At 39.6% G+C, this 12,327-nt stretch overlaps 1 protein-coding gene across 1 annotated transcript in view; it reads left to right on the top strand.

Annotated features, from left to right (window-relative positions):
* Positions 1-12,327, top strand: part of LOC309572699 (uncharacterized protein) — a gene marked incomplete at both ends in the record, with an annotated part of 45,222 nt that overhangs the window by 8,509 nt on the left and 24,386 nt on the right. Inside the window, 8 exons of the mRNA XM_082281136.1 lie at positions 129-293; positions 1,270-1,465; positions 2,295-2,460; positions 3,045-3,229; positions 3,783-3,847; positions 4,971-5,088; positions 5,958-6,108; positions 7,950-8,010. Coding sequence (XP_082137262.1) covers positions 129-293; positions 1,270-1,465; positions 2,295-2,460; positions 3,045-3,229; positions 3,783-3,847; positions 4,971-5,088; positions 5,958-6,108; positions 7,950-8,010 — 1,107 coding nt within the window. The remainder of the gene's footprint in view (positions 1-128; positions 294-1,269; positions 1,466-2,294; positions 2,461-3,044; positions 3,230-3,782; positions 3,848-4,970; positions 5,089-5,957; positions 6,109-7,949; positions 8,011-12,327) is intronic.

The following is a 12,327-nucleotide window of genomic DNA, read 5'->3' as shown; positions in this document are numbered from 1 at the left end:
AGCACAAGATTGAGCCTGATCCCATTCAGGATCAATTCTGTTCCCTTCTTTCCCCCACAGCCACGCTGAGCAATGGGTCATTCTTTTCATAAAGCATCACACTAACTCATGGCATTATGTCATTCCAGATTTCATCCCCTTCCTCAAGGCTCTGTTTCACAACCCCGTGTATATGTTATTTATATGCATAACTGTGTTACAGTTCAGTGCCTTCGATGGCATGATATCCTTCATGCCCAAGTATCTGGAACAGCAGTTTGGAAAATCTGCATCAGATGCCATCTTTTTAATTGGTATGTTTGAATTTTTCTTTGCTTTGTTCTATCAATTAGTGATGTCTCTATTCAAATTATCTATATTTTTACATATATACCTATGTTCATGTGTATTTACATGTACATACTAAGGTTAAATGCTTCTACATGTGAGGGATATCACGCTACAAAGCACTTCTAAATGCTGTAGGGTATGCATTAATTTATTATATTTATGTAATAATTTATTGTCCTATAGAAAGGTAGAAAGGCATGACTCCAGGATAGGAGCATGTAGGACTGGGTCCTGATTCAACACTTGAGCTAGAATAGAATCTCAATGTATTTTCTGCTAAACATCTAATTTTTTGTGCAGAATTTTATCATCTAATTCGCATCTTTTGAATTGGCTCAGAAAATTCAGCTGATATGAAACTAAGCCATATGATATTTGTGTAAAAACACTTCCAACATGTCTTTCAGTCAGAATTTGTTTCATTAAAGTATCAATCAGCAAAGAAGTGCGAGAGCACATTGAGTAATCTCATCTCAAAACTGAAAGTCTGTTCCTCCTTTCTGTGATGCTCAGAGTGCATTAAGATGTACCTTAAGATGTGCACTAGATTATCTTTCTGTTGAATTTCTCAGTCAGCTGGAGAGGCTGGAGTGAAACCATATAATTTTTTTCTTGTTTTTTTTTTTTTGAGTTGGACCTAGAGTTCAACTCTAGATTGCAATTTTCCAATTAATAATTTCAGTCCTATCCTGTAGCTCACTCCCCAAGCAGTTCTCACCTGCTGTTGACTTTGGCAGAGGTTTTGGGTGTGAAAGGAAATTAGCAGGGACCCATTTCTGACTGTAGTTAAATTATTCAGTCACAGGCACTCTTTGATTCTTTGCCAAACACAACCTTCTCTAACAGCAGCTGCAGTAGCTACTTCTTTATCTACCTTATAGTAGAGCAGCTTTGATGGTCTCCTTTATTTTAACATGGACGTTTCACTTGTTTAAATAGGTATTTACAACTTACCAGTTCTATGCGTTGGGTATTTTTCTGGAGGCTTATTCATGAAGAAATTCAAGATAAATATCTATCAGGCTGCAAACATAGCGTTTTGGGTATCTTTACTGGAATACCTTCTCTACTTTGCTGCCTATTGGACTGTCTGTGACACCTCACCAGTTGCTGGTCTAACAGTTTCCTATCAAGGGTATGTTCTTTGAGACTCAAGAGGACTTCAGTCTTAAGACACCAGGATGATATTTCTGGTCAAGAATCTGCCAGGGGTTCCATTTTATTTTCCTATTCTAGATTCTCAAGACTTTTTGCTTGCATGAGGCAGTAGGTCTGTTTTCTGTTATCTCTGTTTCAAACAATAAAAGTGCATTAAAATGGATATCCATGTAAAGACAATTGCATGTCCATATTAATTCTTTTACTAATACAATTAGTAAAATCATGTAACTGCAGGTGAAAATAAAAATTGTTGGTCAAACCAGGCACACATGAGTGCAATTTCAGAATAAGAGAGGAAAAGATCCCCTTCTTAATCTTACACCAGTTTACTCGAATTTCATTACTGTCAAGTTATCAGAGGATATTTTATCTGCAGTTTCTTGATTTGAAGCCTGCCATTAATCACCGGGAATCATAGAAGGGTTTGGGCTGGAAGGTACCTTAAAGATCTTCTGTTTCCAACCTCTCTGTCATGGGCAGGGACACCTTCCATTAGACCAGGTTGGGTTGTGTGTCTGTAAAATGAACATGGAGGTGTAGATGCAACTCTTATGGACAATCAAGGACATACATGCCATAGATGAGAAAAATGCTGTAGGGTACACATTAATTTATAATATGAATGTAATATAATACGATTTATTGTCCTATAGAAAGGTAGAAAGGCATGACTTCAGGATAGGAGCATGTAGGACTGGGTCCTGATTCGACACTTGAGCTAAAATAGAATCTCAAGCATTGCAGAAGGTTACTGTGGCTATTTCATTATTGAAATATTTATTCATCTTCTAAATGTGTTTCAGAATAGAACAAGTTTCATATGCTGAAAATACTCTACTGGCTGGATGCAACATGGATTGTGATTGCCCACTTAAAATATGGGACCCTGTTTGTGGGAACAATGGAATCACTTATGTGTCACCTTGTCTTGCTGGGTGTAAATCCTCAAGAGGAACTGGAAGAAGTGTGGTAAAGCATACATTTTATTGTACTGTAGCTATGAACTATAGTAGGTGACAAATAATTATACCAATATAGGGTGGGGAATATCCATGCACATTTGATTGAATATATAAGGTCAGAGATTTGAACAAATTCATTGAGTAGCACCAGAAATTTCAAAATGAATATGAAAACTAGTTGAAGTTTAAATTAAAAAATATAATGAAGAAGAGTGCTTCTCTACTAAGAACTAAAGGAATCTTAAATGCTTAACATGGAGTGAGAAATTATTCTGAAGGTATTGCCAGTTGGGAACCTGAGTGCCCAAGAACATTTCAGCCAAAATGATAGTCTATAGCATGGACTTAATAATCTCTTTTACCCTGTAGATTTAAACAGGTAACCAGGTATTTCAGAGCTTCTATCCCCACATACAGGGGATGGCTGGACCTGTGCCTGGCAGTGTGGGAGAGAGAGGCCACAGTGCAGTGCTGCTCATGAGTGACGATCTCAAGTGCAGGAGACAGTGAGCTGGGTGCCAGCAGAGTGTGGGTTTGCCACTCAGTGTGTGAGTTTGGACAATCTGTGTGATTAAAACACTCTTATGACAGGTATTTGAAAACTGCACCTGTGTCGCAGCCTCAGGGTTTTCATCTCAAAACATCTCTGCAACTCTGGGCCAGTGTGATGGACATGAAAACTGTGACAAGATGCTCCATTATTTTTTAATATTGACATTAGTCTGCAGCTTCATTTTTTCCTTAGCAGCCATGCCTGGATACATGGTCTTAATAAGGTACAGTAAAATTTCCTTGCCTTAAGAAATCTACTGGACTTTTTATTTTGAGGTTTTAATTCTCCAGGGAATTAAAAGTTGCTTAGTTTGCTTATGGAAGGAGGAAGAGGAGAGAAATCTTATGTCATTTCTGTGCTGCTAAGCTTTAGTGTCATGTCAGCTTTATAATCTGATGTTGCTTCTGGCTATCAGCTTTATCCTGAATTAATGCAGGACCACTGAGTCAGGGCACTGGGACATTGAGTGGTGTGTGATACCCATGTGTTTATCAATCACAGGAACGTGATGTTGATTAAGGCACAGCTACCTGGCACTTTGTGTTGGCCTTGGTACAAGTGGAGGGTGCCTTGACAGAAGCTTTTCCTTTTGTGATTTGGCAGTTCTAGATAAGGAACTTTTCAGCAATCGCCTAATGAACGTAACTCTTTCAACAACTGCTCTTACTAGAATGGTTTGGGCTTAATGTGATGAAAAACTTGATTTAAAAAAAGGGTTAAATAGCTCTTATTAATGTCACCTCTACTAATAAGTGTAAAATGCAATTATCATACAGGTCTCTAAAGCCTGAAGAGAAATCATTTGGAGTGGGTATCCATGGACTGGCTTCAAGAGTGTTCGGTAAGAAAATATCTAACACACTTCAGAAGAGCAGTTAGAGCTGACCTAGAGTTAGAGAAGGGTCACATCAGGGCTATGGGCATGGCACAGGAGTCATTGCTTCTATGGAGTGCCTTTGACTGGGAAGAATTTAGGATTTTTTTACAGATCTCAGCAGCATGGCAAAGTAGAACAGCTTGCAGTTTGCATTTTTTTTATACTGGGTAATAGGCTGGTACCTTGGTATGACCCCAGTCAGAATCTAAGCACTATGCATCCACTTACTCTCCTCCCACATGGAATAGGGAGGAGAGTTGGAAAAACAGTAGAACACGCAGGTTAAGAGAAGAACAGTTTAGTAATGGAAATAAAGAAAAATATAATAATAATAGGAAAAATAGAGGGATAAAACAAAAGAAAAAAAGTGATGCAGAATAAAATTGTGTGTGATCTGTTGACCAATACCCATCCCAACCCCAAGCAGCAGTCGGTCCCTCCTTGCCACTTCTGTCCAGTCTGTATACTAAGCACGACATTCCAGATAATGCAATATCCCTTTGGCCAGTTTGGGTCAGCTGTCCTGGCTGTTCTGCCCCATGGTTTCCTGTGCAGCTCCTCACTAACAAAACATGAGACACAAAAAACTCCTTGATGTAAGCACTCCTGAGCAGCAACTAGAACATCACTGTGTTATTAGCATTATTCTCCTATTAAATCCAAAACACAGCACTGCACCCGCTGCTTAGAAGAAAATTAACTGTATTCCAGCAGAAACCAGGACATGGGACTACATCTGCTGCTTGTTGGAATGCCATGTGGCATTCCTTCCTTCTTGCTTATTGTTTATGTTTATTGAAGGCAGCATTGCCTCTCAGTGATGAGAGAAAATGTTGAGTTCTGAATAGGAAACACTGTCCATACTGTAGCATGTGGATATTGTTTAACAGGCCACAGGGAAGAAAATCTTTGGTTGAGGGTAGGTGGATGAGGAAGAAGAGAGAGCATAAGATATATAGAGAACGTGGCTCATGCTGCAAGAGGACAGTACAGATGAAGTAGCTGACAAACAGCATAGGCTCTGTAGCGTAGCTGATAACCAGAAGAAAACTGCTATTCACAGAAATGTTGCTAATATTCTTTTCAGCTGGAATCCCATCTCCTATTTATTTTGGAGCTTTGATAGATACCACTTGCTTGAAGTGGGGTACTATGACTTGTGGCGGAGAAGGAGCATGTAGGATGTATGATATTGTCACATACAGGTATATTTTCTACTTTATTTTAATTTCTCCTTCTTACTCTATTACTGCACACATAGAGATGTAATTTTATGCACTTTATGTCTTCCTAGTAGACAAACTGCTCCTGTGTTAGAGACGTGACATAATTTTCTTTGGCATTGGCTTTATTTGTCAAGTGCAACCTTTGACACAGACATTGGAAAAACCTTTGAACAGCAATGTGCTGGTGCCATAATATTCAATAATAACCTTTCATGAGAACAAGCCTTAAAAACACTGAATTATGATAAAGTTACTGAAAAGCAGCAAGCTTACGTGGGAAAAAGTTTCAATGGGTGACTGCAAATTCTTTGAACAGAAAATGGTTGAAAGAGTACTTGAATTTAAAAAGAGAAGAAGTTTCTAGAGAAGATACAGTTACTCAAGTTGGAAATCGGCCCAGAATACTTCACCTCATGTTTTTATAGTCCTTCAAGGATTGTTGTGGGATTTTTAAAGAAAAATCTAGTTGAACTTGTGGCCTCATACTAATTCCTTTTAATAATGTGTTGAGGTTGATTTGGAAGAATATTCCTATGAATACCTAGAAATTTTAACCAGGTAGTCTGAGCCCTTTCAGGACTCTCTCTTTTCCCTATGGATAAAGCCATAAGAGTACCAGGTGCCTGACTTCACTGCCTAAATTGTTTGCCTGAAACTGGGAGATGTAAAAGGCCATTTCGCTGACTGACATATTCTCTGTTCTCCCATTCTCATCCTCTGTGAGATCCAAAAGGATCAGGGCACAAGCTTTAGACTGGCTGTGTAATTTTCACAAAACAGTGTTTGCTGAATAGTTTTTCACTTTTTTACAAATGCATATATTTAATGAAACTCATGATTTATTTCAGGTGGCTCTATCTTGGCCTGCCAGCAGTGTTACGTGGAGTGTCCTACATCCCGAGTACACTAATTCTCCTCCTTTTAAAGAAGAAACTGAAATCTGAAAACCCAATCTTATTGAATGCACCAATAGAAATGCAGGATAAAGAACAAGAAGCAGTGAAATAGCATTTCACAGAAGGACATGTTGGGGAAAAAACATTGCACTGTAAATATTGGATATATCCTTGTGAAGAATTTTGTACTTTAACTAACGAACACTTGGACAGAGATTAATAGAATTACACATAGTTTTATCCTAATTATATTATAAAAGTATCAGTTTGTAAACACAAGGCATGGGAAAAAATGTGTTTGGTGCAAAAGAAAAAGGACTAGAAATAAGAAAACTTATGAAATGCCAGGTTTGAGTTCTCTGAGCAAAGGGCTATGAAGCAGAAACATATGCATTCAGACCTGGTTCACTGAAAATAGAGAGAGTTTTGTGTTTGACTCAAGGTGATGCCAGATTTCATCTTGGAATTCTCCCACAGTTTCTGTCAGAGTCTCTCTCATTGACTGTAGACAGGATTTGTGGCTTCTTCAGGCCCCATTTTCCATATTATTTAATGATATTATTAGTCCTTTCAGGCAGGGATTATTTGTTATTCTGCATAGTACAGGTGGTCAAAATACTGGAAACCTGGTTTATGACATGGTCTGGGTATTTTGGCAATAATAATAAATTTAAAAATTACATTTTTAAAAAATGCTGTGTTATGGTGATGTTTCAAGATTTGCGTAGAGCATTGACAAGGAAAGGTCATCAGGATTCGTTACTTCCGTTACCTGCTGCCCTGGGATGTCTTAAATATTTAAGGAAGAAACCCTAAATGTCTCAGGTAAAAAAAAAAGTAAAGGAAACCCTGCTGATAAAAGTCGTACAAGGTGTCTCTGTGGTTTAGTGCATCCATGTTTAGCATCTGATTTGGTACTGCCTCTTATTAGGCCCCAGTGCAAAGAACCCTTAGGCCTGTCTGCCAGTGTCCATGCAATGACTTCCTGAGGCTTTTTATTACAGGTCCTGGTTATTATTCCCTACTGGATAAGGCATGGAGGGAGTTTGTGGAATGACCACAGACCAATGCTCCAGCACCTGCAAATATTTCCTACTTATTTATTCTATATGGCACAGACCTGCTCCCATTCAAACCACCTGGGACCTTCTGCAGCCACCAAAAAAAGGGAAGGGTATTTTGCCACAGTCGTTCATTAGTTCAGTTACAATCTCTTTGCTTCAAGGTGTCTTATTGATACCATATGTGTGTGTGCTTGGAATTGCTTCCTGTCCTTGTGGAATCAGTGAGAAAAGATCCATTTCCTCCCACAGAGCAGGAAATCAGCTTCAGAATTTGAAGAAACTTCAAATAAAAGTGATCCTTAAAACGAATTCTTTTGAAAAGATGTCATAGCCCCTGTCTCCCTGAACAGGTATAACATGGGGAAGGGGAATGGAAGAAAGATAAACATGATGCAGTCAGGAACAGAGCAGAACAGATAATTCAGCTCCCTATTTAACCACAGATCTCCCAGAAGCTTTGCGGACATCTGAAGCTGATTTTGAGCATTGCTCTTGCTAGCATGGGGTACTCACTGAAAGCCATCATTCTTCCTTGTGGTTATATTCTTCCAAAGCTGGAGTTAAAAATCCTTTACAGACATTTAGTCACAGCTTGGTGCCAAGGTAACCTGGGAAACATGAAAAGTTACAAAGCACCAGAATTTCACAGCTGTGGGAAACAAAAGGACTTTGTTAAGTAGGCAAATCTGTGCCACTTAAATAGAGCACTGCCAAAGGGTCAGACCTAGTTAACTCACTGTTTTGAAGTGGAAGGAAGCAGATAGGAACGTTTCCAAGTTTTAAAATTAGCATTTCAGCAGGAACATTTCCAAGTCTTGAATTTAGCATTTCAGTAGATATATTAATGTTGTGTTTAATTGCTCTGGTTCATCTGCCTGAGAATGTAGCAGTGAAAAAGGCCAGGTTCCCCAGGGGCTCTGCTGCCCAGACTGTGCATCCAGGTAGGCAGTGCTGGATGGGTGATGCCTCCTTACAGAAGCTTCTGGGCATAAACCTGTGGTGGGAACATTGCATCTCCAGAGCAAAACCAGGAAACAGAGAGTGCAGGTTGTGCCAAGGTGATCCTCATGAATCCGGTATGATATGCCATGCCTGGTACAACAGACACTCCTAGGATTGGGTTGTGAGGTCAGAAAATTACTCTTAAAGCTAGTCCTTCAAATGTAAAGCCAAGCTTTAGACTGGCTTCCTTCAAGTTTTAACATGCTGACTATGATTCAGCAAACTGTTTAAACATGTGCTTTAAAGTGATTGGCCTTATTGATGTTTATTGTTTAAATAAGTGCTGTTGGATATTTTGAGACTGAACCCCAAACAGACACAGTTGTGACCCCCATTTGAACAGAGGTGGGTTACAGAAGGTACTCAGAGGGCATTCATTGTGCTTAAATGTTTGGTCTGGTCCTGGTCTGATGTTTCAAGCACCAAGACCTGTGTCAGCACTGTGGGTAGCACAAGACACAAATGGGAATAATGGCAGTAGAAGTAACAGTGCTCTAAAGTTTATTAAGCAGCAACATATGAATATCTGGGTTGATGAAGTCCAATATGAAATTATAAAAATGAGTGTCAGGTTTCTGAGTGCCTGAGAGCCCAGCAGACAGCCAACACAGTACCACCAACAACATCTTTGTCACTAAAGTTTCAACCCAGGAAAGAGCACTCAAGAGCTGAATTTTGATCCTTAAGCCTACCAAGTGGAAGGCTGGGTGTTGATGCCTGGATATGGATGCTCTCAAACACTGAGAAACAAAAACTTGAAGTTTTTCAGGCAATGTGATGATCTTGGAGGTATTTAAAAGGCAATGTTACACAAACTGTGCACACAAGTGTTTATCTAGCATTTTAACATGTATTCATCTAGCATTTTGTACTCAAGGTCATTTGTAATGACCCTTGATGTTCCATTGGGGTGTTTTTTGACTGTGATCAGCTGTTGAGCCATCATTTTCAAAGAAAGAACAAGTCTTCAGTCTCACTGAAAAATGTCAGTGCTTTGTAAAATGCACATCTCTGTGCATGAGCAGGCTATGTGTTTTATAATTTGTTTTCATTATTTTTATTTTGTCTGTATTTTAATTTCATCAGCTATTTAATTGCCAAGTCTCTCATTATTTTAGTCTAACCTGTATCCTAAAAAATACTGTGTCTGGTATAACCTTCATTGCAGCCCTGCTGCTTCCAACTTTTAAGAATTGAAACCTTTACAATTAAACATTTCTGGATATGCATATTGCCCAAGCTATGATCATGATTGCTTTTTTTCTTGACAGGAAATTACTCATTTGGGAGGAAAATATGTTACCTGACAAGCTGATTTTAATTAGAGGACAGAAGGGAGGTGTCATGACCAAAGCTGCATCCTCACACTATAATTTGGTTGAGGTCAAGTCTGATTGTGATATGATGCTGGCTTTGTGTTTGTGATACAAACATATATTAACACGTGTAGTCTGTGAACACATGAGCATTACAATTTTGGGTAAGTATTACTGGCAGCTTAAGTTTACTTTCTTTTTCTGTAGTTTCATCTATGGTGAACAGTGGGCTGTTTTTCTAATCTTTCTATCTCAAGTGGAGTTTTAGCAGCTGACTCTTCCCTACAGACTCTTCTCATCAAAGCAAATCATGGTACCAGAAGCTAATTCAGCCTGTGGCTGTGGAGAGCAACACCCTGAGAATAGCTGGGATGGGATTTGGCATGCAAAGAAGCCAGATCACTTTTTAGTTTATGTAAGTCTGGTCACATGATACAAACTGGATATATCCAGCAACAAGTTCTGGGCTACTGCTGTTTTTTTTTTTCACACAGAATTGTTGTTAGTCTTTTCCTTTCTTAACAAGGCATAAAGTGTTCCCAGTAACGATGGTTGGGATTTTGAACTTCCTTTGTTTAGGACTTTCTCTGAGAATTAGAAAATTACTTGGTAATTGCCCCTCTCTTGCTTTGTCCAGGGAATCAAGGACATACATTTCTTAAATCACAGCAGACTAAATCACAGGATAAAACAGAGGATCCCTTTGGAAGGTGAAATCTTAGGTGTTGCAATGCCTGACTTCCCTTCTAGAAGAGACCATTTGGTAGCTCCAGGCCAGAAGTGTGCCTGTTAATTTCCAGCAGAGAGGTGCTCAGGAGATACAAGCACACTGTGCTCAGGGCTTTTCTTCATGTGTGTGACCAAGGTTGGCAGCTTGCTGGATCCTTACAGCCTGGGCAGAGCAAGAGGAAGGCCCTTACATGGAGGGCAGAAAGCCCCATTACAGGTGGGAAATGGTGGTTTAAAAGAAATAGTTCATTCCAGAGGTTTTGCTTTCCAAAAGGCCTCGGCCCCCTGCATTGGTCAAAAGGCTGCCTGGCTTTGTGAGGTTATCATTTAAATGGTTCCAAAACCAGCTTTGGAAAAAACAAACTTCTCATTTGAGGTTAATGAGACACAGAGAGGGCCAGTTCATGCTGTACCTTTGCTGTTACTATTGTTTCAAAGCAGATGGCCAGAGTGCAGGCAGCTGCATGCTGGCTGGTACACCATGGTTTTTCCTTCTTCGCAAGAAAACTTTCTGATATAAAGACAGAATCATATATAAAACGAGCTTAAGTTTCTGTAGAAATTTTCAGAATTTAGAAAAAATTGCCAAGAGGGCACAAGACTCGTGGGGTTTGTTTATTTGCTTGTTTTGTTTTGTTTTGTTTTGCTTTTGGTGGTGGTGGTGATGTAGCTTTCTACCTCACATTGTAGCTCTGAATGTTCTTCCTGGTGAGTCTGTATAATAGGATAGCAGGATTTGCAATGTTGCTGCTGCTACTTTGACAGTTCTACTTCCATGACCGGGATTTTGCAGGAACATTCCTTTCAGATGTGTTTTTTATATATATATATATATATATATATTTGTGTGTGTGTGTGTGTTTGTATATATATCTGTATATGTACGCAGACCCAAACAGACTTGTTTCAGACAGAGACAGCCTTTTTACGCTGTCCTTCAATTTTCCAGCATTACAATTTAACAGATGGAGTCTAATAAAGGACTTCCCTTTTCATTTTCATTCCTTTCCTGTAGAAGCCTGGCATCTGAAATCCTGTCTTGGGTGCTAGAGAAGTTATTTCTAAGTTCAAATATAGGAAAGACAAAACTATTCATTGTTTCCAAGTTCCTCTGTTAATTTATCATGCTATGTTTTCAGGTCAGAAAGGCCTGAGTAGCAGAGGCTGGGTTCAGCTATAAGCTGTCCTCACAGAGACCTTGAGATCCAGTATAATATTTTCCCTTGTTAATTAGACAAGTCTATGTAGAGAAGAGAAGAGCTGGTATTTCTCCAAATCTTACTTCTGTATGAACATCAGGAACTTGATATTATACACACACAGAGTCAGACAGTGGTATTGTTAAGAAAAAGAATTACAACTTCAGTAAATACCTGGGGACATGAAGGGTGGTAAGTGTGGGAGAGCTGTTTTCCTTTGGTACTGCAGGCTGATAAATAGCAAAGAAACCCGTATTACACAGAAGCCCTTCTCGTTCTGAGGGTGATCTATTGCAGTCATTCAGTGTAGGTGGTGTAATTGGTACCAACCCTACTTCTCTGCTGTGTGAATTTTTCACAGTGTATGCAATACCAAGGAGAGAGGAGCCTATACAGGGCTGCAGTTCAGTCCTCCAGGTGCAGAGATCACTGATAGGGAATTACTCTGTGAAATTCAAAGGCCTGAGTGCCCTAAATGACAGCTGAGCTCTCAATGCTAATTTGCGTTTTTAAAATCACAAACTCACAAAAACAGTTTTAAATAAAGAGACAGGAGGAGAGAGTACCAAGATTCAGGTTAGTCTGAATATGCCTTTAGTTTAAAAAAAATAAACAGGTAGGAGAAGAGGTACCAAGAGGTACCAAGAGAGGTACCATTTAGCTTGTGTTTGCATGGAAAGGGATCCAGATAACTCCCTGGTGCGCAGTGAAGAAAAACTGCTTCCCCAGAGTTTTGGGCTGCCACATAATTCCCTGGGATAAAAGGTGTTGCCTGTGGTCACTGGGAAGGGAGGGCAATAAGCAGAGGGTGCTGTGGCTGACATCCCTGGCACTGACACTACAGCAGGAGAGAAAACATCTGGTGCATCTGCTTCGGGTATAACAATTGCACTGCAAGCTGCAAATGGGAGCTCTGGGGCTGTCAAAGGGGATTTAAACTCCTGTCCCTTTATAAAGTGCTCATGCTGGAGAATGCAGACAGGGATGGTAAGGAACAGAGGGCAACAATTTA

The sequence above is a fragment of the Coloeus monedula genome (genome assembly GCF_965178545.1).
Source record: "Coloeus monedula genome assembly, chromosome: 4".
In the NCBI taxonomy this organism is placed as follows: domain Eukaryota; kingdom Metazoa; phylum Chordata; class Aves; order Passeriformes; family Corvidae; genus Coloeus; species Coloeus monedula.
Note: the sequence above shows the minus strand (reverse complement) of the source record. Positions and strands in the feature narration are given on the sequence as shown.